This window comes from Xylona heveae (assembly GCF_001619985.1).
Source record: "Xylona heveae TC161 unplaced genomic scaffold L228scaffold_1, whole genome shotgun sequence".
Taxonomy (NCBI): Eukaryota; Fungi; Ascomycota; class Xylonomycetes; order Xylonales; family Xylonaceae; genus Xylona; species Xylona heveae.
Window position 1 is genome coordinate 2,894,931 of NW_017264193.1, and position 25,017 is coordinate 2,919,947.

A 25,017-nucleotide genomic window follows, 5' to 3' on the forward strand; every position below is an offset into this window, starting at 1 on the left:
AATAAAATGACTCTTCCATCTATCTATATAATGTCACCCTTTCTATTTATACAGACAATTTGCCCACTGAGATCTCGCTCCGACACTTTGGCCCTGACTTCTCGCCCTTAGCCTGAGGTAAACCTCATGTGCCAGATGCTTCACGAAGATGGGACTTTTGCCCTTTCCTTCTTACGCTCTACATCAGGGTGTCCTGACATCGGCAACATGCAGTGAAGTGTGGGGACCTGGAATTGATATGCACACTCCAGCTCCCCCGTTTGAAGCATGGAGAGGAGTTTTGGACATGTGTTTATATTCCTTGGAGCCAGGAATCTGAGAGTAACTCTTCTGCGTTGCTCCTGTCTGCCGGTCGCCACTGTAACATCCTTGAAATGAAATTAAGAAACATCTTCCTTTCATCTCCTTCAATGCAAGAAAGTAAATTTTCGAGCCCCTGACTTTTCGGAATAAGCTCGGGAAACTTGAAGTTTCCTGGCTCAATCATTAGCAGAGGTTAAAAAAAAAGAAAGAAAAAAAAAAAGAAAAAGGACAAAACAGAAGAGTTTATACCTTCGTTATCAAAATAGTGAAAACTTTCTTTTCCTTGGTTGAGCATGTCTAGCGGTGGCGGACCTAGTAATGCAATAATGTGCGCTAAATGACTTTCATTGGAGAACGTTCGCATTCTAGATTCTTCTACATCAAAGGGGCCGCTCCCTTGAAGCATATCCCAAATCTTCATTAATGTTAGTCTGATTGTCCACAAAACAAAAGGCGAAATAAATTGTACCAAGACACCTAGGTTCCATATATCAACACTGTAACTCCAACCACATGCAAGGATTACCTCGGGAGCACGATAGCTATCAGGTTGAATAAGATGATAGTAAGAAGGAAGATTGTCTCCATGCACGGCAAGTCCAAAGTCAGTAATTACTGGTCTTCCTATTTCGGTAATTGGCAAGCCAAACTCGTTCCTCGAGAGGTATATTGTTCGATCCCCGAGTCTTTTCTGAGGCAATGGACTATCTATCTCATCCTGTGCAACTGCATTTAGTACAGCCCGGTCTCGAAGCGCCATCAAGATATTATCGGACTTTAGATCTTGGTATTATGTCGGTCAGCTATCAGGATAATCCTCATTGGCAAGATAGATCATGAAAGAAGATACCTGTATGGATGATGCGGCACTGAGAGTGAAGATAGTTGAGGCCTTCTATTACCAATTTGGAGACCGGCCTAAGGACATCTGCCGGGAGCACCCTTCCTTGAAAGCGCCGCTTTAACATCCAAAGAGGCTCACGCAGAGGATCAAAGACCATGCAAACATGGGTGCCGCAAGGTCCATGCAAGTCAAAGGAGTCGAGCAAGGTGCGGACAAAAAGGCGGCCGACGTGGTGAGGGTTTGCTTTCGTTATGTGCTCTGTCAAACGTAACTCTGTTTCGGCGGCTTCTCTGCTTGCGTAATTGTTTGCATTAACTTTGACTGCAACATAGCGCCCTGGAAGCCAGCGCCATCTAATTCGTTAGAGAGCAAGCCTTCCATTTTAGTTAGATAAGTATACACATACTGGTGGAGATCTCGCGCCAACCAGACCGTGGAACTGGTACCCCAGCCAAGTTTTGCAGCGATTTGGTATCTGTTGTTCAGTACTTCGTATAGATGCATCGGATAAAAGTGTTTGGGACTATAGTGAGGTGCACATTCTTCTTCAACAGGTTCCGTTGCCGGAAGAAGGTTTACTGGCACAATTGGCACTGGAAAAGGACTTGACAGAAAGAATCTGCGGACAGACCATTTTAAGGATTTTGATGGAAACATGATGATTATCGCGAGTTTCTTAAGGGGCTTCCTCCTCATTCAACCGGTCACGAAGCTTCTTGTGAGCTGTGGTCCTTCTAAATTCCGCCGAGTCAATCTCTGGTATTTGCAAACTTGGAATTCAGTATACTGGGTATCAATTCTAGCACCAACTTCCTCAAACCGATCATCTAATACTGTACAAAAACGAAGCGCAACTCCAGCTCCTTAGATTGCTCCGTGGAAATGACGCTGTAAGCAGCCTCTCTGGCGGGCATTTTCAGCGTCCACTTCCCAGGCACTTATATTCGAGCCGTAATCTTTGCCTGAGATATTAGTTTGTTGCCACACAGTCATAACTGACTGCTCCACTCTTCGATGGCGGTGATCCGTGATCAATAAGATTGCGAGAGCTGAGGTGAGAGCGTAGAGTATATAGGAGCTCCCCCTGTCGCTTGGGCCACTAGTGCTCCGGTCCGCGTGTTCGTCGTCACCAGCGACCTCCATCCCTCATCCCAGCTCCAACGCCGACGTTCCCGACCTCATTTCCACCCCCGTTTCTGCCACTTCTTTATTCTCAAACTTTATTCTTCTTCAGCAACCCTCCTCTCTCTATACCTTCATGCGTTGCAATTTTCAGTGACAAAATGTTTTCCGGCTCAAGTGCGTTCCTGGGTGGCGGGAACAGTAGCCGCCCGGGTGCACCGCCATATGGCCAACAGCAGCCGCAATTCAACATGGCCCCTGGACAGCAACAACCTGGCGGATTTGGATCGCAACCCACCGGCTTCGGTGCTGGCCCTCTGCAGTCTCAATTTACCAGTTTTCCAGGAGCTGGGCAACCGGGCGGCTTCCAATCGCAACAATTACAACCCCAATTCACTGGGCTGAACCCTCCAAGCCAGCAGAGTTTCGGCGCCCAAGCTACAGCGCAGCAGCCAATGTTCACTGGCATGCCTAGTCAACCTCAACTCTCAATGCAGAGTCCGCCCCCTCAACCCCAATTTCAAGCCAGCCAAAACCCCGCAACACCCCAAATATCTGTCCAACCGACGGGTCAGACGTCATCTCAGATAGCCGACTCGTTCAGATCCGTGAATCCTCAACCTCCGGCCCCAACTACAAGCACTGGAACGACGAAGATTCCCAAGATCAGACTCTCTTTTCTCACTGCCCAAGATCAAGCCAAATTTGAGCAACTTTTTAAGTCTGCTGTAGGCAACGGCCAGGCCCTACCAGGTACATCCACATCACGCGACGCTTGCAATCGACTTCAGAGGTACTAACAGTGGTTTAGGAGACAAGGCAAAGGATCTACTACTTCGCTCAAAGCTTTCGGGAGATACACTTGCTCAGATATGGTAAACACTACTGTCTGATTCAATTGCTCAAGGTTGCTAATTCATTCAGGACTTTATCGGACACGACAAAATCGGGGCAACTGTTGTTTCCAGAATTCGCACTCGCAATGTACCTTTGCAACCTGAAAATTGTTGGAAAGAGCCTTCCGTCGGCCTTGCCAGAGCGAATTTCAAACGAAGTATCGAGCATGGTCGATATAATTTCATTCGGTATTCCAGATGAGAGCCCGCCCGTGCCTTCGAGGAGCAACGCGCCCGACTTCGACACTCCCCTCAGTCAGAACACGTCGTTCCCGTCAGCACCACAACAGCCGCAACCTCAACAGCCTTCCAATGCTCAGCTTCTCACACAGCTCTCGGCTCAACCCACCGGGTTCCAACCTCAGCCGACCGGGTTCCAGCCCCAGTTCCAGCAACAATCTTCCGGACTCCAACCTCAGCAAACTGGTTTTGTTAACCCGCAAGCAACGGGTTTTAGTGGCCCTAGACCGCCTATGCCTCCTATGCCAACCGGATTGGGTTCGAACCTGTCTCCAAACCAAACAGGCCTTGCTCCACTAAACGCCCAGCCCACGGGTGTTCCGGGCCAGTGGGGGCTTGTCAATGCGCCATCTACAGGTCTTCCCAATATTTCCGCCCTGCAGCAGCGTATGATGCCTCAGGCAGGTCGTGAAGGCGGCAGCTACACCACTGCCGGCTTATCCGGCAATGCGACCGTTCCTTGGGCTGTTACCAAAGATGAGAAGAAGATATACGATCAACTCTTTAAAGCTTGGGATGGCTTCAATAAAGGCTTCATAGGTGGTGATGTTGCTATCGAAATCTTTGGTCAGAGTGGTCTTGAAAAGCCTGACCTCGAAAGGATTTGGACATTGGCAGATCCGAATAACAAAGGTCGGCTTGATATGGATGAGTTCGCCGTTGCCATGCATCTCATTTACCGCAAGCTGAATGGCTATCCTGTGCCCAATCGACTTCCGCCTGAGCTTGTTCCTCCCTCTACAAGAAATTTCTCTGACTCCATTGGCACTATCAAGTCATTACTCTCGCAGGATGCTGAAAGTCGTAAATCCTCGGGTGCATTTTTGAAGCCCCAGCAGACCGGTGTGAGTTATCTAAAGGATCACTCCTTCAGAGGAGGGTCGAGCCCAGGCACGTTTGGACGAAAGGATGCCACAGTCTTCAAAAATAACGACGACGATGTTGGATACAGATCAAGCGCCCGCCGCCGTATTGGAGGTGGCCGGTCTCCTTCTCCGGCCGTGTCCACGCCGCCATCCGAGCGATCCGATGAAGAACTGTCCATCGATCAACTGCGAAAGAAGGTCCGTGAAAAGCAAGTGTTGCTTGATGCTATTGACTTTAAAGACGAGAATCTCGCGGAAGAGGACGATGCACTTGATCGAAGGGACCGACGAGATGCTGAAGACCTCTACCGCCGTATCCGGGAAGTGCAAGAAGACATTGACAGCCACCCGGATGCTTCACTTAGAAGTCTAGATTCTGGTGCGGAGAAAAGAGCACTTCGAAGACAACTTCAAACTTTAACCGATCGCCTTCCCGAGTTAGCTTCTCAAGTGAGGCGCGCCGAGCGAACTATCGCGGAAGCCAAAGAAGAACTGTTCAGGCTCAAGGATGCCAAGGCACACCCGGGAAGTGCTTCACTTATAGTTGGAACTGGGCCTGGTGGATCCGTTACTGAAGCTGATCGGATTCGAGCTCGTTCAAAGGCCATGATTCAGCAGCGCTCGGCTCTTTTGACTGGCCGCCCTAGCGCTGCGACGGACGACGATCCTTTGGCAGCGACTAAGCGTCTTGAAGAAGAGAATTCTCGCATTCGAGCAGAGCGTGAGAATAACGAGCGTATGATCAAAGATGTAGAGGATGGAGTTCACGACTTTGGTAAAGGTATCCTTGACAGCCTGAAGGAAGGCGATGACGACTCTACTAGTCAACATGAACGGAGACGTTGGGAGGATGGTCTAGGAGTTGAGGACGAAGTGAAAGACTTTATCTTTGATTTGCAGCGAAGCAGCCGTAGTTCCCGAATCCGGCGCGAAGAGTAGGTTTTCTTCCATTGCACGCTATTGCATTCAAGAGCTGACGTTCGGATCGTATCAGTGACAATTACGGCTCGCGTGAGCCGGAACGTAAACCTCCTAAGTATGAGGAGGATCGTTCTCGGTCTTCTTCGCGTCTTGAGCCAGCAGCACGAAGCAACGATGTTGCGTCGCCTTCACCTTCTAGTGCTTCTAGGTCGCCCTCCTATTCCTCTTATAAGACTGCCGATGATAGAGCGGCATTTATCAAACAGCAGGCAGAGCAACGCTTGGCTGAGCGCGTCGCAGCGCTAGGCCTCCGTCCGCCAACGAACCTTGGGGAGTCTACGCAGCAGAGAGAGGAGAGGGAGAGGAAAGAGCGTGAGAAGAGGCTGAGGCAGGCCGAGGAAGAGGATGCTCGACGCGAAAAGGAAATGCAACGCAGACTGGCCGATGACCATGGCATCCCCCCAGAGTCCAGCAAAACCTCTGGCAAGAAACCGCCTCCACCTCCGTCTCGCAAGACAAGGGTCGATACATCTGCTCAAGATGAAGCCCGGAAACGGGAGGAAGAAGCGAGAAAGGTGGAACAGGAAGCCAAAGAGCGTGAGCTCAAGGAACAACAAGAAGCTCAGGAAAATGAGCGACGCGAACTAGAGTAAGCCGGTTGTTCCATGCAAAATGCAAAGTAGATGGATTTGCTAATGACATTAGGGACGAAACGCGAAAGCAAGAAGAAAGCCTTGCCAAAGAGCGAGAGGCGGCACAGGCACGTCTCAAGGCTCTGGAAGAACAGGTCAAGATGGGCAAGGTTAAGAAAGATGAGGAAAAGAGACGGAAGCAAGCTGCTCAACGCGAGGCCAAGGAGAAAGAAGCTCGACTCGCTGCGCAGCGTGCCGAACTTGAAGCTGCTAGGGAGAGAGAACGACAGCTTCAACTCCAGCTTGAGCAGATGGGCGACGAGTCTTCTTCCTCCGATGACGAAGGTCCACAAGACATCACCACTCCCCAGGATATCACCCCTATCAGTAGCATGGAGATATCAAGGGACATCGCTTCTCCGCCAAATGTCCCAGCAGCTGCAGCCCCGCCACCTCCTCCTGCACCTGCCCCTCCCGCACCACCTTTACCTTCCCTTCAACAGGCACCACCCACAAGCCCTCCAATTACCAGCCCATCGGCCAGCAACCCGCCTGTTAGCAGCCCCCCTGCGCCTACCGCGCCAGTCGCCGACGTGGAGACCAAGAATCCATTCTTGAAGAAGCTCGCTCAATCCAACGAGCCAGCTTCCGCATCCAGCACAGCCACCACCACCGGAACCAACCCCTTCCATCGTCTAACCCAAGAAAACACCAACAAGGCTGTGACTTCGCCTCCTGAGCTGCCCGCCGCACCCGGTCCCCGTCCATCCCGCGTTCGGCCCGAAGAAGACGAATGGTCCGTCGTCGATTCTGAAGATGACGACTCGTCTGACGACGATGACGACCGTCCTGCCGGTGGAAACGCAAAGCAACTCGCTTCCATTCTCTTCGGCACCATGGGCCCGCCTCGACCCCTCTCCGCAATGGACAACAGCAAGAGCTCCACGCCAACGAGTGCAGCTCCTGCTTTGGCACCCCCTCCGCCTGCTCCTCCCATCCCGGCTGGAAGCGCTCCTCCGCCTCCAGCTCCCCCGCCACCGCCTCCAATGGGTGGTGCTGGCGGTGCTCCTGCAGGAGGACCCCCTGCTCCGCCCCCGCCCCCGCCTTCGCTCCCCTCTGCTGCGGATTCTGGCAGATCCGCTTTACTCGGCCAGATCCAGGCCGGTAGGGGTCTCCGCAAAGTAGAAACCAAGGACAGAAGCTCCAGTACCTTGGCCGGAAGAGTCTTGTAGGCCATTTTGAAATAATTTTTTTTTCTTATTTCAGCGACCTAGTGAGCTTGGTCGACGTGCTCAGTCGCTAGTCATATATATATCCCTATATGTATTTCGCTGAGCTCTTCTCTTCGGCTCTTCAGCTCTTCTGTGAGCCATTAACGCTGATCTAGTTTGACTTGTTTCAATTCTCACTTTTCCATTTCCTCCACCATGGAATTTGTAATGCATTTCTTGCACAAGTAAAAATAGTAGACCAATTTGAATAATAATACTTTATTTTCTCTTTTGATTACATACGTTTTTGACTCTCAAGGGCCTTGCAACAGATAATATGCGAAACCGTTTCTGTGAATTTAAATTTGGATCTATTTTGAGTCAAAAATATATTCAAATGCCTCACTCGTGATAAGCAGAAAAATTCTTCTAGAAAAGTCCCATATGCGGAGAGAGAACCCTGGCCTGGGGATTGCATTTGCGTCAGAGTACATGATCCCCAAGACACAGTCGTAATGCAGTGTCAATCCTCGTACGTGGCCCATTATGAATTCTTTAAATAGGCTCTGAATAAAAGAAACAAGTCCCCGAAAACCCAAGTAAAATACGCCCTAAAGACACCGTGTTTTGCGCCCAAAGTAACACTTTTTTCTTCCTCCCGCGAAGGCAGCCCTCTCAGGGTTTGTGAATGTCCCAAATCGGATAGTTGGGATATCGATCATTCGCCGAGTAATAAAAAGCTCCCTTCATCAGAGAACGAAATCTTTAAAAAGAAACCGGATGGGTTGGGTTGCAGTCGCAATCAATCTCGTCTGCGAGAAAATAGGAGGATAAAAGAGAAAGATAAAAGCATAAAGACATTTGTTTACTCCCGCTGCTGACCTTCGCTAACCATCTTGCGAAGTTCCCATTCCTTGGTAAATTCTCGACTCAGCGTAGCCAAGTCCTGAACAATGTCGCGGCAGGCCTGGACAAGAGCATCCTTGGGAGTGACTTCGCCGTCGGTCTGGACGCGGAGCTCAAATTGAGCGATCAGAGGATGGGGGGCCTTGTAGGCGGCGAAGCGCACATGGGGGCTCTGCAAGAGACGGGCACGCAGGAGATTGCCTAGCGTGTGGTCTTCCTTGTTGAAGGTGAAGATGGTGGAGTTGGGAATGCCTGATGGGCGTTAGTATTAACTACTTGAGCAGCGTGTCCTGTGCTGGTAACTAGCAAAACCACTGGTGGAGCAGTGAAAGATAAAAATGTGATATGAGACAGCGTTGGTGCTTGACAAAAGCGAAGCTCAGGCGTGCCCAAGACAAAGGGGTAAAGGGTAAAGAGTATGCTGTGTAGAATGTTGAGGCGAGGGTCGAGGGTAAAAGTGAGAGAGAGAGAAAGGTGATGTGAAAGGTAAGAGAGACGAGCAGGGGAATGAAGTGAGACATACGAGTATCAGTCTTGGCCTCGACTTTACGTTCGCCCTCTCCAAGCAAAAACAGCTCGAATCTGTCCGGCACGTTAGTACCTTCAGCCTGGTTCTGCTCATCGCGCCACTGGTTCTCTCGCCGAATCCTGTCGGAAATGGTATCGTGTATCCTGGGATCGTATCTGAGATCAGGCGTTCTCCTCGACGGAGGGTCCGGGCGGTACTCGTCAAAGAAATCCTGGCTCGGCATGGCCGTTGTCCGTTGTCCCGTTCTTGTAAAGAGTATAGATGGTATCGTATCCTTGCTTCCGATATCTAGAAAAAGATACTACAGGGCTTCGATCCCTCGTAGCGGAGGCAGAAGGTTTATTGAAAGAGTGTTTGTGTAGAAGAAAAGAAGAGGAGGCAGACGAAGATATAGGGAAAGAGAGTGAAGGCCAAATATATAGAGGCATCTAAATTCACCTCCCCATCGTTCATCGGTGAGGTGTGATGCCCCCCATCGAGATATACTTGGCCAAGGCAGTCAACCCGCTTTCAGGACGACGTGCCGTGCCTTCCAGTTTAGGACAGGCTGACTCGCCTTCCGGCCGTTGCCTCTTCACTTCAACTTCGATATTTGGAGACAGCCACTCACGGCCAGCGAACGACGATAGACGACAGGCGGGTTTCGAAAATCTTTGGAGTTCGAGAGGAGAGAGAGGAACCAGCGCGCAGGAGGTATACGATTTTGTAGGATTGGTACGGGGAAGGGACTTAGGTTGAGATACTGACCTATCCGGTGCGTTCATATTGTAAAAGTGCTAGATTTAAGAGATTTTAAAGGCTTTCTTCAAGCGTGTCAGTTGGCTGCGCCTGGTTTATCATATAAAATAAAGGGTTGTGAGATTTGGGCATTCGTCTTCCACACACCTGATAATACCCAATTGTTCTGCCGGAGTATGCGAAACGTGCAAGTAGATGCTAGTTTGCAAGAAAACACTAGTAATGAAAAGACACAAGATAGCGAATATATAAAAGTCGGAATAAGCAATAACGAGGACAGATGATATTGAATTGTATTGTAAATCAATCTTTGGGATGATTGTGATCTTCCGTCCATTCACAAGCTTGATGGCACCATTGGCCTATCTCGATTGCCGTAGTGTCATGTCTCCGAACCTCCGACTTTCTACTCTCCCTCGCCAACTGTCCTGGACTGGATCACTAGAGTTGATACCTCATGGACCCTGAAAGCACCCACACTTCCACAGCTGTATGTCTATATGCTCCATGCACAATGGGATATCTAATTCAATGGCCCAACACTGTGCGAGAAGCTACAAGCGGACAGACTCAGATATGGATATAAATTAGATCGATATCTAAAGCCATAGACGTCATCCGAGAATGTCGACCTGACGAGGTGGTAGTCATAGATTTGAACTAGAGACCGAGCATAAAGATTCTAATTCATAGATTGGACGCTTGTAGGGTAAATATATACTTTCACAATAGATGGGGAAAGTGCGACACAGCTTCCGCGCATAAACTTGTGCTAAAATGATAAGTTTGGATTGCTTGGGAATAATATGCAGGGCTATGCTATCATAAAAGAAAATGGAACGCAACGCTCATGGTAAGACGGGAATCATTCGAAGGAAGGAGAAAAAAGAATAAACAATGACAGACAATCCTCTATGGATCACCTACCGTATTCCAGACTTGGGATAATGACCGGTCCGTATTTGACCACCGGCGCAGCATACCCTCCATCAGCTTGGACCATGAAATCCACCGCGAGGCTTAATCTTCCACCGCCATGACTAGGAGTGGCCTGACCAAACGTGCCAGTAATGACCTCTGGATCGTATGCAACGCAAACCGCATAATTTCTTCGGCCCATGAGTTTTTTCTGCTCACGTGGAGTGCCATTGGGTTCACTCTGAAATATTTCCATCATGTCTTCTTTTGTGTCCGACGGCGCATTTGTCGAGCGATGTCCATTGGCAGGGACATATAGAGGCTTGTTGTTGTGAAGGAGCTTAAGAATGTAGGATGGAGGCGGAACATTTACGACAGAGGACGCAATTATCTGGTACATGGTCTTATGATCGGACGGCCGGGTAGGGTCATGGACAAGTCCTGCTCCACAGCAGTTGACATCTAGTAAAGTTAGTATACACAAGCTATTTTGGATTAATGGGAGGTCTATGGTTTACCTCCTGAGAAAATAGTCATTCGGAGAGACTTTTGGTGTGCAATGCCCTGCAGTGTTCGAATAAAGTAAGTCCGTTCGAGGTCCTAGAGGTGGGATGATCAGTTATCTAAGATGAACACAATGGAGTTGTATACGCAAACAATATACCTTTGATTCGTGCGTCCATTGATCACGGAGTTCATCAAGCATGTCAATTTCACCAAACGGACTCAAAATGCCGCCCATAAGCCCAGACTTGCCAACTGCTCGCTTGACTGATTCAAAACCTGATCCTACCACGTTCTTTGCACCAACAACGCCCGCGACAGAGCTGGTCACCTTTCCCAGCACATTGTAAGCTCCGGTAACAGCCTTTTTGCCAGTGGCGACGGTGTTGGCAATGGTCTCAGCAGTTTCCAGCCGAGGATAAATCAACGGTACCGATATCATCCATATGCAGTGCTGCACACTCGGGGGTAAAAGTGCCACCTTTGGGAAGAGTCCTTGATAGGTCGGTCCCGCCATGACTTGATGTGGATTCCGTTCTGATCGGCAGTCTGGCCCAACGACAACCAACGCGGGACCAAGGTACTTTACGAAATGCCAACCAGTACCAGTGATGGTGAATAGGTCTACGTCATCACTGACGTTTCGAAGAATTTCAAGCGTCGTATGATGCTGGAAAAGCAGATACATTTCGATGCCTATTCGGCCAATATTTCGAAACATTTGCGAGAATTGCATGTACTCCGGGTATGAGCCAAACCCATCAAAACTATATGAGTTAGCTAAAGCTATCCACCAACACACCCCTAGCAGAACTTACATATCGTGATCATCAATTTGGAGAATATGGGGTATTTGAGCAAAAGCTTCTCTCAAATGTGGCTGGTCAAAGTGGCTTGTGTAGTAGTGGAAGTAGGCATGTGAAACCTCTTCTTCGTGTTGCGCGGTCCATACAGCATTCTTTCTGTTTTCTTTGCCACTCATTACAAGCCATTGCTTGAGCAACGGTATCTCTTTCCAGAGCCGGTCTGCATAGATTTGATCGCCAAGGCCGAGCTGCACATGGAATCCTCCGCATTCCACATGCTTCTGCATAATGTCTTTCCACATATAGCCTACTCCACCGAGACGAGATCGCTCATTTGCGTTTACGTTCAAAGAGAAATCATTCCCTGAATGGGCAATGAACCTCCAATTTGTCTCGTACCGTCCTGCGATCAGAAATTCATAACGAGTGCACCCGAGGTGCGAGGTGATGGCGTAGGTCCATCTCGTGCTTGCTTCCTCCATCCGCAGATCAATTTCATATCGGTAAAAGACCCATCTCTGATGAGTAAATATCGGATTTGCCTTTAATTGTCGAGCTACCTTCAGGTTAGCACAAGCTCAGAAAGGAAAAGTTATGGAGATTTACGGTTTGGAGAAAGATCAATGCTTTGATGAATATGTATGGTTGGCGGTTGAGGAGCATCCGTAACAAGCAAGATAGAACCTAGCCAGATGCCTCTCTCTAGATCCATATTCGTGTACCGAAGATACGGACCAAAGTATACTCCGTTGGTTGGAGCAACACGGTAAATATCGACGCCGCTGCTTGGAGGCGGACCAGTAAAACCAGCGCCGGGAGGACTGCCGAGATTAAACACAGTCTCGGCATACCCAGCGGACGATGGGAATCCAGGAGAGGCTAAAGCTTTCCCACCAAATGTACTCATAATGGGTGAGGCTAGACTATGGCCGCCATATGTGCTGATTGTAGGTGACAGCGGCTCATTCAAGTTCAATGGAGTAGGGCCCTTTGGAAACTCCCATTGGGTGGATTGGGTGGGAAGATGAATGTAATAATACTGGCCAGAGTTAGGATCGAGATGTGCAATCCAGCCTTCGGGCAATGGTGGTGGAGAGGCAGGGCCCGCCCCAAACCCTGGACCAGGTGATGTGTTTGCAAGCTTTTGTGTGGAGGCAAAAGTGGTTTGTCCAGGGCCGGGGGAAGCCACTGCCTGTCTCGGGTCATTTGCAAATGCTGGGTGGTTTTGAATCTGGTTATCCTGATACGAAGGAGTAGCGGAATGGCCATTGAGAGGTCGACCAGCGGATGTTGCGGCTGTGATCCCACCAGCATTTACTGCCGTGCCGCTTTGAGGCCCTTGTTTCTCTGCAGGGTATCTTTGGGCGGCTGCAGGGCCCGTTACGCTGGTATATGCCGGAGGAGGCGAAGATGTCATTTGCAATCTTTGAATGTCTTGCTCAAGTGGGTGAGGAGGTTGCGATGCGCGGGAATGAGCCGAGGAAGCAGGGGAGTCAACGCGGGGCGCAGGAGCTGGCTCTGGTGTGACTGATTGTGTAACTTCTGTCGGTCCTTGGTAGACTGTAGGTGGACCATGAGGCGCAGTGCCTGGCAGCTCTGTGGGTGTCCATGGCCGGCGGGGCGGCTCTTGTCTCTCCGGCGCAGGCGTATACCGTGGGGTTCTCGCTGTATACTGTTGCGCACGCTGAGCGGCTGCTGCATTCTGCGCTTGCAAGCTATTTAGTGTAGCGGTACCCGCTATGCCTGAAGCCGCATACCGAGCTTCTATACCACCTCCAACGGGTTCTCCTGGGCCTACTGCTGGTGTCTCTGGTGGCGGAGGAGAACCGCGCTGAGCACGCGTTGTTGAAATAGATGCTGTAGAAGGTAAACGATGAACTGTTCCTGGAGTGGGCATTGCATAAGCATCAGCGACGCCGTCGGCAGATCCAGCTGCCGGGCGCCCCGTTGGAGCCCTATACTGTTGTCGATAATCCGCATAGGGTTCATCCTGAGCTGCATTTGCTGGCCGTTCCGGAGCCTGCCGGAGACCAGGTGTTGAAGGAGGATTCTGGCGCTGTGGCAATTTCTGAAATAAGCCTTCTTTATCCGGAAGATCGGGCCCCGGTGATTCCGGAAGAGGTTTCGGCACGTTTCCTCTCCGTTCACCCAAGCTTAAAGGAGGTTGTCCGTCCCTGGCAGGAGAGTAGACTCCAAATCGACCGTGTTCACTGGTGCCAGACCTTGGCGAAGAGTTGGAAGAAACATAGGCTGGGGAGGAACGACCTGCGTCAGGAATCCTAGGTGAGCCATCTTCTGGGTAAGGAGCTTGATGTGTTCGATCGTTGACCCTGGGAAATCTATCATCTGGGTAAGGAAGTTGTGTTGTTGGTGCTATAGTAGATGTAGAGGGACCGGAGGGGTAAGGAAGCGGTTGCTGTATCTTGGTTGCTGGTGCTTGGCTGCTCTGCTGGGTTCCAGCTGAGCCTGTTCTCAAAGGGGGCGAGGCAGACGCAGAATCTCTTTTATTGATGCGCAGCGGCTCGACTGTTGGCGTCTGAGGTTCGTTTCCTGCGCCGCGGAGGAAGAGCTCATCATCAGCCCGCCCGGATCGACTCGCGGTAGCCATTGTGAGAGAGAATGTGAACGATGTTGTCTCGACAGTGTACAAGTAGCAAAGTCCTTCTGATGTAAACTTTCGGGGTCGCCGGTTGCTGGGCCTCGAAACGGGTCAGTGGTCAGGAGCCGAAGCGGAGTCCTTGAACGAGCCCACGTCAGCCAATGCACGTTTAAATGTATATACGGAGAAGAGCCAATGAATGCAGCACTAGCCACAGTCCAGCGGGTGGTTCCATGCTTCTCTTCTATAGGGCACCGGCAGCCGAATAAGGCATCAGACCCCTGGTGCAGCTTTCAGGTTCATGTACGAAACTGTACCTATGACAAAGATATAAGGCCGCAGATCACTGTATGTTTGGTTTGCCTCCACTCGAATATTTTTGATAGACTGACGAAGTCCAAGATCTGACTGTACAACCCCGCGCTGCAAGGTGCTGTAGAGAGCAGTAGAAAATGAAACAGTGCCTTGGCCGTCAAGATTAGAAGCCGTTACGCTCAGCTCTGAGCGTGACTGGGCAAAGAACAGGAAATCATCACGGCGACGAGGTGTGAAGGAGGTGAATAGCTATAGGAGAGAGGAACAGTAGACTGTGGCTGCTGGCCCATTACCGCCGCATTTCTCGGCCAGAGGGCCGCCGATCAGTCTGGCAGGGAAGGGTTGACGTGGGGCGACGCAGCAATGAGAGGAGCTGAACCCTGTACATCGCACCTTGATTGGCTTGTGGAGTTACAGGCTCAGCTATCTAAGCGCCGGAAACTGTTGCTCATCCTGAAACTGAGGCCACCGAGTCATACATCGTCTCTTCAAAAAAGTCGCTATATTGACTTTTCCGTCATTACTGGGGCTCCAGATTCCCGTGTCCTCATCGATACTATGGATGCTAGGTTGCAACAATGATTCAATCCAACCGGTACACTCTGCCGCCAGGTCCCATGTTTGCGGGGTTCAAAATCACATGTCGCGCAGGGTTGGACGGCTGACCAAGGTTCTAACAGTCACTCGCGCCATCCGCCTATTTCAAGGAAAACATGCTTAGAGAAATTTAAAATCGAAGAGGTACTTTGCAGATAGTCCTTGGTTGCAATTGCGACCTTTCGAAAACTCATTTGTTTCAAGAACATGGAGAAGTGACTTGGGGACTCGCCTCGGCCCGGGCCTGTGGGGTCGGGACGAGGGGAGGATTGGAGGAAGAGAGACCTTCCCCGAATCGCTTCAACTAAGGTAGAAAACGCCCTCCTTTCAACTGACAGTGGCGCAAGATTCAGCCACACAGGGACAGTAGTTTACAGCACTAACTCAACGCCACATCTCGTAAGATTTTCCCACTGACATTGCGTCGGTGGGATTTTGTGATCTGGCTTACTGGCTGGCCAAAAATAAAACAGTCGACCTAATCTCAAGACGGTCATTTATTTACGAGTGGAAATCGTCAAAAGGTAGACAGAAGCGAGGGAGAACTGTCGCACTCGTGCCATACTGTAGAATGCAGCATAACACCGTAGAGTACAGTCCTGTGCTCAACTCCCGAATCTCTCATTGCTGATCATTTCTTCTTCAAGAATTGGCTAACTCTATTTACTATCCGAGAGATCATCGCACTTTAAATGCTTAATTGCACTTTTCTACTCAATGACACAACTCCGGTCCTATTGGTGGTGCTGCAATACACCAACGGTGATGCTTGTAATGTTGTGATGTCAGCCTGTGCCGGGCCAGAGGCTCGAAAACAAATTGATACCCTAAATACACGTATGAAACTTGAAGATCTTGCTGTTGAAGCAGCCTTGATGCTGAATCGAATTGATTAAATATTTATTAAAGTGAGTCCTAATCCATCCTATCCGAATCCGTCCTTGCAAGAAAAAGCCAGCCCAGGAAAACAATAGGCAGGACATTAGGGGGAATAATAACACATCAACTTGCAGGTAGGCATGCGTTTCAACAGAGAAGCAGAAAAATTTCAAGAGGCAAACGTAACGAAAATGGCTTAAACGCAAGAAAGAGAAACGCGTTCACTGCGTCGGAAATACCTAGCAGCATGGTGTTGCTGCTAGAATCATTGCGCGGCCGGTGAAAGAAATAAAGCGTGCCTACGCCACCCGAACACCGGAGAGCGCGCGACTGAATTAGAGAAAAGCGCCACAAGCGGCGAGCAATGCAGCACCGAAAATGGCTGTTGCGTAGTTCACATTCAGACCGGCGGCGGCGTTGTGGGCCTTCTGGGTAGCCGAGGGGGTAGCTGTTGCGCTGGTGGCACTCGGCGTAGAGCTAGTAGAAGAGGCGCTGGTTGCAGAGGCTGAGACCGAGCTCGAGCTTGAGCTCGAGGGGCTCGCAGCCTGTACCTTGGTTGGGTCCAGAGTACCGCAAGGATTGTCTTTTCGGCAAGCAGTTTGACCGTCAAGGTCGTTGGGATGGTTGGTGATGCACTGGCTGACATATTCTTGACAGATGAAGAAGGGAAGAGTGCCCGTGTAGGCAGCTACGTCAGGCGAGGAACCGTTGGTGCAGACACACTGATACTGCAAAGTATTCTAGAATAGGAATGACCAAGTCAATCAAACTGTATGAATTATTTGAGGTTGCGAAAAAGAGACTTACACCATCGCAAGATAACGTCTGAACATCACCGCTACCACCGCAGAGGAGTGGGCAGTTGTTATTCTCAGACAAGCACCATGAATCTAAGCGTGAAAGAAGGGCGTTAGCTAAGTGGTCGAAAAATAGCTATTTTTGACAATTATCAGTAGAAGATCTTCACTTACTTCTGGTGGACAAGTCTACAGAGTTGGGATCAATAGTCTGATTGCCCAGGGCCGACGCGAAGCCTGCAAAGGCAGCGGATGCAACGAATAAAGCGGAGAAGGAGCGCATCGTGACGTTTGTGCTGATTTGGATAGCTCCTGTTTATTTGTTTTGGGGTCTCTGGTAGAAATGTTTCTGCTGCGCGCGCGACGAAAGAAGCCGAGAGAAGAGAAGAAGAAGATTGGTATTAAACGCGAGAGAGAAAATGAAATTTCAGACGAGTGAATCTGAGGCCGATGAGAGCGAAAGGATGAGGGAAGAAGGTTGGGATGGGGAATGTTTCTGAGGGGGGACGATTATTATTTGTGTCTCCGCTAAGGTATATTCTATCAAGCTAGAGGTTCCTGTTAGCCTGAGCCGAGGGGTGCAAACAAAATTCGGAGGGTGGGCCAGCCAGCCATCCTCTCAGGAACAAACGGCGCCGAAATCTGCACACATTATTATTATGATACTGTCATTACACTTTGCCTGGGCGCGCCTCGGTGGTTCCATGTGCTTCCTGTCTAGTTCGGCTCACTCGGCCAGGATGTGAATGATAGCTCCTCTGACAGCGCAGCGGGCCCAGTGCCAATTCTACAGTTTAGCTCGACGGGCCCAGCAAAGATGCGGTATGGAACAAATTGGGCTAGCATGGGTGGTTCAAATATTACCAGACTCAAACCCTTTCCCCCCTGTCTAATACTGCTCCATTCCTCATTTCGTCATGCCCCGCTCAATGGAAAAGGCTTCCTCCATGTCCAACTCCTAAAACCCTCCTCTCCGTAAAAGACTGGCCCAAAGACAACATCAATGTGCGAGATTCTTAACAGTTCCAAGAATAGAGCCCTCCTTCATAGAAAAAGGTACCATTAGTTACGAGGAAGAAAGGTTGAGTTCAAGTCGCGGGATGGAACCACCCACAAGATCGGGGCTGGTGACCTCAATCAGGCAATTTGCCTCAATGGCCCGCACGCTAGTGTGGTCCAGGTCCTTGTCCATGTTGAAAGGGCCATGTTATGAGTTACTTCTACTTCGGGCCAAGCGATATCGCCTGCCATTTCAGCCAATGAAATGTCGGTAAGATCGCTCGGACAGGTTGAGTCCAATTTAGCGGCAGAGATGGGCTCGGCTAGCCAATGCTTGGCCCTTGGCCTGCATGACCCATCTAGCCAATAATGCCACGCTCAGCTCGGAACCTCGGTATTCCAGTTCTCCGCTCTTCCCCAGTTTCATTTCAAAATCTAACCACCACAACGAATCATCGTGAAATTGATGTCATGTAATTAAAAGTCTTTACCAATGCCTTTTAGTTTAATCTCATGGCCGCCTTACTCCTAAACCCACAATCATCGATCCCTAACGCACAGACGATTTTCTCTCACGCTCTTTTTGCCCCTTGCCGACAGATGCTGCGTGCATGATTTTAACCTAACAGCTATTATCCATGCTAACACCACACTCTGTTGCTCCAACATACACTTGAAAAATCATGCATATCTTTAAATGTACAGAAACTAATCCACTTGGATGCTTCCAGAATTTGATGTTCTCTACTCATATTCTGGACGTCCGATATATGTAGAAGTTCTAAAGTTCATAAACAAATCACTTAACTCGGTGTAAACGTGAAAGTAGTAACTTGCCAATGCACCGCAATTTTAAGGCGGCCAAGCAGCCAGATGCAATATGGAATTAGATCAAAGGTATATAGACTCAAACTTTTGTATACTCAGCACGTACGACCATAGACTGAGGAGAACTGGGCATCCCGTCCGCTCTGCCATACATAAGCCTCAGATCGGCGGACTAGTAGTTGGGTCGGTGACGACCAGCGAATCCCCGCTGTTGTACGTTTTTTTGCTCCAATCTATTAATTTTTTTTACCTTCCATTCCCTTATCCTCTTCTCTTGAGTTTTTAGTTTTATTTTTATTTCCTGGCGGCTCTGTGTAAAGGTGTCAAAATGCTACAGTACTTATTCATGATATATCCTTTGCCGATGGTCTTGATACACAAGGTAATCTTGTTTATCTGTGATCGAGAAGAGAAGTAACCACTTTTGAACATCCCACCCGTTATCCGTAAGGAAGGCGAGGACATCAATAGCTGTGGGTTCAGTTGCAATCAGGCAAGCCAAGAAGTTCTGTTGTTGGTGCTCCGTCTTCAAGCAGATCGCAGCAGTAGCGCTTTGATTAGTCCTTACTGCAGCAGCCAAAGTTGTTAAAGCCTTTTTAATTCGTGATCTAATATATATTCGCTTAATGAAATATAAGTACAAAAGTACACGAGGTAAATATCTACAAAATTTCCGTTCCCGTTCCCCGGCTTAGTCCTTACACCCTTTGAGCGGAATCTGCCCTCACAGGGAAGCGCGGACTAAGGCCTCAATCTCGCGCACGGTCTCTGGGGTTGACATTTGGCTTGCCATGAGGTACAAGACATTTCCGAGCACACGACAATGGATGTCCCAGCGCGGGCCAGCATCGCCAAGCGTGCCTGTCATGAGTGCGGACTGCAACTCCTTGGAGGCCGTAGACGTGTAACCTGTGACACATTAGCAAAAGAAATGCTCCAAGGGATTGGTGACGCAAGAAGGACATAAGGTAGGTATGTTCCCCAGCAAGCAATTGACTTACCACCTCCACTAGGATCCTGTAGCTCAATGGCAAGGACCGAACCGATTGCAAAAACCCCGCGCACTTTGTCGTGGAGGGATAAGGAAGTGACGAAATCTTTGGACCAAACACTCCACACGCCTGTAGGACATTCTTCAGTATGAAGCTTGATGTCACCCGACTCGGCTTCAATGTTTGAAGGCGCAATCCAATCCAGCTTAAAAACGTCCCAATGTCCCGTTTTATCCAGCTCATTCATGGTCTGGAGAGACTTCTCGGCCACCTTGCACCCGATCGGGTGCGCTGTATAGCTATGGCCATGGAGGAGAGCATCCGTCTTCTCGGCGCTATCAAACGCGTTGAAAATGGGCTCACTGGCCACGGTCACGCACAGAGGTACCACGCCTCCGGTCAGCAACTTGGCGTGGATAGAGACATCTGGATGTACGCCCAGGAATGCGGAGGAGCTGGCACGGCCTAGTCTGTAGAATCCGGTAAAGACCTCGTCGAATATTACCGGGAGACCAGACCAGTCGTTTGAGGTTCCTTCAATGGTCGTAGTCTCGTTGCTTCTGGTTCCAAACAGTTCCGGGTTTTCCCGTACCACGCGAACCAGCATGCGCTGGAAGAGTGGATCGCTGAACCTGTCAGTCTGGAGCTTCGATATTCACCTTGTTGAAGGGAGCAACTTACGCAAAAAGCATTCCTCCGGCACCTAATATGACTGGCTCCATCACAAGGGCGCCGAATTTTCTGCCCTGCTTCTGCAGCTTTTCCAATGTGTCTATAATGTATTGCTGGTATCTTTGGCCCTCCTCTCCATGTTCTCGCCTCTCAACGTCGAAGATATCTGTAAGAGAAGAATGAACGCCGCCGGAACCAAGCGCTTGTTGTAAGTTTTCTGGTACCTCCACAACCCAGGAGCCGTTAGCCATCTTTATTTTTGGGTAGTCGAACCAGAAGCCTCGGCCTTGATACCATTCCACTTTCTCATTGTATACGGATGGCTCGGCGCAGTCCATAACGCCCATGGTATCACCGTGATAGCTTCCTTGAAGCCCAATAATTTCTATATTATCGGATGGAGACCATCCGTATCTAAGGCGAGCTGCTCGTAGACCCATCTTGATGGCAACTTCGGCACCTGCACTGCCGTTATCGGTATAGAAGACGCGGCTCATCCTTGGGTTATTAAGATACTTGAGAACCATTTCAGCCAGCGAAAGTGCTGGTTCGTGGACAGCTTCGGCGAACATGACATGGCCATATCGGCCTGCTGCGTAGGCTGCTGCAAGGACAAGCTCGGGATTGGCATGGCCTAAGCCTTGTGTCCACCACGAGGCAGAGCCATCGAATGAAGGCTTGAGGAGAGGTGCTGAAGAATCCTCCGTATAGTTATCAATTGCTTTGACAGGCAGTGTTGACGTTTGGAAAAAGTCACCACTGGCGGAGTCAATTGTCGTGATACGTTCAGGTGAAAGGAGCTGATGTTGTGTAAAAGGATACCAAATGCACTCTAGCGCCCGGGAAGGCATGCTCTGAAGTCGATTTATCCGGTTTTCGTGCTGTTCATCAAGTCTTGACAAGAGATCTTGCATGCTTGGAAGACTGCTAACGTCCTCGTAATAGGTCGCGAGCGATTTCTCGTCTTCCAGAAGAGACTCCTTGCGTTCTGGAGGAAACGGCAGCGATAAGCTCGGGATGTTCTGCTTATCAAAATATGTTCGGAGATAGTCGTCATTCTGATAGACCGCATCATGAAAAAGCATAACTGAAGCGACATCATATCCTCTGATTCGGAGCGACTCATAAGCGGAGATGCTGGAAGAAATACCCCCAAGACGGGAGTCCGCAATTAGGACTACAGGAAGTCGCAGTGGCCGGTACAGATCCGCCTGTGAAGCTCCACTTGGTCCAGGGGAGTGCACTCCGCCGGCAGTCTCAAGAATGGCAAAACCAGGACCTGCCTGCGCACATTCTACGAAATGATCCCGAATTCCTCTGAGAACTTTGCTGTCCGAGGGTGTTTCCTAGAAACAGGTCAAATTTGGAATTATGACATTGTTCTGAATGAGTTCGCAATTAAGAGGGAAGCTGGGGTGTTGAAGCTCTGCGACATACTTACCTGAGCTGAAGAAAGAGCGGCAAGATGAGGACTAATCGGTTTCTCAAACTGGTGAAGGCAATGCGTTGATACGCCTTGAGCAAAACGAGAGACATGTCTGTCTCAGAAAGTTAATCACGGGCCGGGTAATGAGAAATTAAAAAGCCATGCCAACGTCTGATACCAGAAAGTTAGCAGAGGCATCTAGAGAATAAAGGTGATCTCGTGTAGAGTAGAATGTTGCGGGCAACGCAACTGGGTCAAGTCTAATGTTTGAAGTATTGCCTTCAAGTATTTCCTTGGTGAAAGACGCCGGAGAGGGTTCAAATAGAATTATAAATGCAGAAGTCAAACGCCGAAACGGATAATCGCAAACAACTTACACCTATCATCAGCCTCGTCAAGTGGGCCTGTTGACACGGGTTTCAAAAACCAGACATTCTCCGCCGGGCGTCTCTTTTTGGACGCCTTAGCCAAGATGGTGGAGAAGATGGTTTTTCCTACATCTGTGTTGGCTCCATAAACTTGGTAGGCTCGTAAAGAACGCCAAAGAAGAGAGCCAATTGGCTGAGACATTCCAATTGATGGAAGCCGAAAACGAGGCTCTTGTACTAATACTCTGGGAGTCCTCGTCGTCTACATAAAATGAGTTGCCAATTGAATTGGGTATATATCAAATATTCTGTCGTCTTGACAGGTATTTTCGACCCCACAGCTCAAATGTCCCGCAGCTTATTTTCTCGGCAAAAGCTCCATAACCAGATAGCTAAGGTTCTGAGGGCAACGGCCTGAAGGTCCAATGGCACTCTCGCAACGGACTTGCAAAGCGCAGAACGCTGGGCCGTTTCCTTCCTTTGAATTGCACAGAATGATAGGGAGAACGTCTGACAGTGGTTGAGGGAATATGAGATGCAACGATAAGAGATTAAATAATGTGTCTTACTACTCCGTAGAGCTTGGACGCAGGAACCAGAGAGATCTTCCAGTGGGGTTACTGCCAGGTGCTGCGCAATCGGACTTTTACTGGTAGAGTTTAGGCTCGGGGATAGCTTCCGTTGCCACGGTACGGTGGTTGAGACATTTTTCCCGGCCAAAGCCCACTACGCTCTCTCTATCAAATCTCATCGCCCAACGATTGAGATGCTTCTGACTCATGCTGAAATGCGAATAGGCCTTTGTAATGAAAGGAATGAACAAGTCAATGCTTACAGAGAATGCTTTCGCACACCACGCTTGTTTCCATTGACGAGTACAGTGTGCTTCTTACCAATCACCCATTTTTCGTGTAAATACAGACCCTCGTGTTACATGTATTACGAGACTACAGATAATATAACAAAAAAACTTATCTCTTTTCCAAGCAATACTGAATTACCATAGCACTCTTTCATTAAAGCTCTGGCCTGAAGCTTCTAATTGGGATCAAATTCAACAAGCTCCTGGACAGCGGATACAAAAGAGCCGTTAGAGCCGATTACGTAAAAGCGAGAGCAGATCGCATGGCTCACTAACTTTAACTAGAGGGCCAACCAACGTTTAGGCAGCTTTTGGTGAGGGAGAATCCGTCCTCAGACGCGCCAACTAGCTAACATTTTGCCAACCACCACTTGATCTACTAACTAACTGATACACGTAGTTCAGTTAGTGGCTGTCATGACCGAGGCCCGAGGGAAGTCTGCTTCCTGTATCGCGGGGTCTTGAGACGATGCAGCCCATCATGCTTGCCTGCACAATACTCCGCTCAAGTGTTCCCGTCCAGAGATGTCACCAAGCAGGGGAAACTCTTCAGAATCGCCTGGTCTACTTTTGACCTTCAAGGCCTTACTTGAACGGCGACTTTCTAATTCAACCCTCCGCCAATTGACAATTTCCCCGGCCGACTCGGTGGACTTCTCTTCCAATGATTATCTGTCCCTCGCTCCTTCGCCGTCATTTCAATCCGCTTTTCAGAAAGAGCTCGCTGCACTACAGCCTACGTTCCCGATAGGTAGTACCGGCTCACGTCTGTTGGACGGAAATTCTTCGTACGCGGAAAATTTAGAGAGAGAGATTGCTGCATTCCATAATGCTCCTGCTGCCCTGCTATTCAACTCGGGCTTTGAAGCAAATGTGGGCATCTTCTCGTGCATTCCGCAACCTGGAGATGTCATCATCTACGACGAATATATCCATGCCAGCGTCCATGATGGCATGCGACTTTCCAGGGCCAAGAGTTGCAAAGCCTTCGCGCACAATTCGATTGCCGACTTTCGGAAGGTTCTTCAATCGTTCATTGATGCCGACCCTCTTCTCATAACGGGAAAGTCCAATGTGATTATTGCCGTCGAGAGTGTATATAGCATGGACGGAGACACCTGCCCTCTCAAGGAGTTTGTGAGCAGTGTTGAGAGCATGCTCCCGGCCGGTAACGGATATATTATAGTGGATGAAGCACACTCCACCGGTGTGTTTGGGCAAGATGGGCGCGGTTTTGTCTCTGCCCTTGGGATGGAGGATCGCATCTTTGCCCGTTTGCATACGTTTGGCAAGGCACTAGCCTGCAATGGAGGTAATCATTCACGGACTCCAATGACAAATGTCTCCTCGATCATAACCGATTATGACCACTTGCTAACCTACATTGTTTGGGCATTCGATAGCCGCGGTATTATGTCCTCCGCTGATGAAACAATATCTTGTAAATTATGCTCGAAGCCTGATTTATACCACCTCATTATCGTACCCTTCTTTGGCAAGCATTAAAGCAGTTTACCGGCTCATGAAGGAAGGCCAGATCAATCCAGTATGAATCCATTGGACTGTCATTGCCAGTTTTCCTTTCCGTTAATATATGCTGATGCTAAATCCATTTTCCAGCTTCAATCTCAGCTTTGGGCTACCATCAGGACATTCCATAGTCGACTCGACGCACTTGCGAAGAAGAGTCCTCCTCAATTGCTTCGGACATTTGACGAAGCGCCAAAATCTCAAATATTGGCGCTTCTCACGTCCCGTCCACGCAGCCTGGCGAAGTACTGTCAGAAGCACGGGTACATAGTCCGAGCCATTGTCCCTCCAACCGTTCCCGCTGGCGCCGAACGGGTGCGAGTCTGTCTTCATGCCAGCACCACGGAAGAAGAACTGGAAGGTCTTTTACAAAGGATAGAGGAATGGGTCGAAACGAAACGTTTGGAATTGGAGCATCCGGCCGAGGCCCGTCCCAAAGCCATGCTATGATGGGGCTTGGGCCAAAGTAGACGATATATAATATTTGCTTTCCTACTCATTTCACATAAACTTGATATAAGCTTGTAAATATATTTAACTTTTCAAAGAATATCATGAATGTAGATGGTAACCACAACATGGTGGATTCTATACCTTCGTACCTTTCTGGTAGAAAGGAGCTTTGCACCAAAGGCTTTTGTCGCGCGCTCTGACGACTTTTGCTGAGGTAAGTCATGACTAATTAGACCGCGGTAGCGGTTCACTGAGTCGACCGTA

General features: G+C 49.4%; 7 protein-coding genes across 7 annotated transcripts; 2 read left to right on the forward strand and 5 right to left on the reverse strand.

Annotated features, from left to right (window-relative positions):
• Nucleotides 1-32: 32 nt before the first annotated feature.
• On the reverse strand, nt 33-2,051 carry L228DRAFT_254989 (kinase domain protein). Its single transcript, XM_018333863.1, has 5 exons — nt 1,554-2,051; nt 1,154-1,500; nt 773-1,086; nt 553-718; nt 33-474 (listed from the first exon to the last, which is right to left on the reverse strand). Exons 1-5 carry the CDS (start codon nt 1,841-1,843, stop codon nt 293-295), a joined length of 1,299 nt encoding a protein of 432 aa, XP_018192412.1. The 5' UTR covers nt 1,844-2,051; the 3' UTR covers nt 33-292.
• Nucleotides 2,052-2,305: 254 nt separating this feature from the next.
• L228DRAFT_243383 (hypothetical protein) lies at nt 2,306-7,296 on the forward strand. The gene is made up of 5 exons (XM_018331678.1): nt 2,306-3,022; nt 3,081-3,144; nt 3,194-5,206; nt 5,266-5,841; nt 5,898-7,296. Exons 1-5 carry the CDS (start codon nt 2,431-2,433, stop codon nt 7,054-7,056), a joined length of 4,404 nt encoding a protein of 1,467 aa, XP_018192413.1. The 5' UTR covers nt 2,306-2,430; the 3' UTR covers nt 7,057-7,296.
• Nucleotides 7,297-7,420: 124 nt separating this feature from the next.
• L228DRAFT_243385 (DNA-directed RNA polymerase II) lies at nt 7,421-9,418 on the reverse strand. Its single transcript, XM_018331679.1, has 4 exons — nt 9,356-9,418; nt 9,218-9,273; nt 8,465-8,523; nt 7,421-8,193 (listed from the first exon to the last, which is right to left on the reverse strand). Exons 2-4 carry the CDS (start codon nt 9,232-9,234, stop codon nt 7,901-7,903), a joined length of 369 nt encoding a protein of 122 aa, XP_018192414.1. The 5' UTR covers nt 9,235-9,273; nt 9,356-9,418; the 3' UTR covers nt 7,421-7,900.
• Nucleotides 9,419-10,127: 709 nt separating this feature from the next.
• Nucleotides 10,128-14,044, reverse strand: L228DRAFT_265215 (hypothetical protein; the record flags this gene model as incomplete). The annotated part of the gene is made up of 5 exons (XM_018334667.1): nt 10,128-10,588; nt 10,645-10,726; nt 10,791-11,397; nt 11,449-11,992; nt 12,043-14,044. The coding sequence occupies 5 exons, from the start codon at nt 14,042-14,044 to the stop codon at nt 10,128-10,130; spliced, it is 3,696 nt and encodes a 1,231-aa protein (XP_018192415.1).
• A 2,117-nt stretch (nt 14,045-16,161) lies between these two features.
• On the reverse strand, nt 16,162-16,906 carry L228DRAFT_265216 (hypothetical protein; the record flags this gene model as incomplete). The annotated part of the gene is made up of 3 exons (XM_018334668.1): nt 16,162-16,566; nt 16,634-16,716; nt 16,798-16,906. 3 exons carry the CDS (start codon nt 16,904-16,906, stop codon nt 16,162-16,164), a joined length of 597 nt encoding a protein of 198 aa, XP_018192416.1.
• A 2,146-nt stretch (nt 16,907-19,052) lies between these two features.
• On the reverse strand, nt 19,053-22,469 carry L228DRAFT_226683 (PLP-dependent transferase). Its single transcript, XM_018330431.1, has 5 exons — nt 21,920-22,469; nt 21,556-21,652; nt 20,124-21,460; nt 19,452-20,068; nt 19,053-19,359 (listed from the first exon to the last, which is right to left on the reverse strand). The coding sequence occupies exons 1-5, from the start codon at nt 22,108-22,110 to the stop codon at nt 19,175-19,177; spliced, it is 2,427 nt and encodes an 808-aa protein (XP_018192417.1). The 5' UTR covers nt 22,111-22,469; the 3' UTR covers nt 19,053-19,174.
• Nucleotides 22,470-23,094: 625 nt separating this feature from the next.
• Nucleotides 23,095-24,798, forward strand: L228DRAFT_243393 (aminotransferase). Its single transcript, XM_018331680.1, has 3 exons — nt 23,095-24,082; nt 24,174-24,316; nt 24,391-24,798. The coding sequence occupies exons 1-3, from the start codon at nt 23,296-23,298 to the stop codon at nt 24,748-24,750; spliced, it is 1,290 nt and encodes a 429-aa protein (XP_018192418.1). The 5' UTR covers nt 23,095-23,295; the 3' UTR covers nt 24,751-24,798.
• Nucleotides 24,799-25,017: the final 219 nt, after the last annotated feature.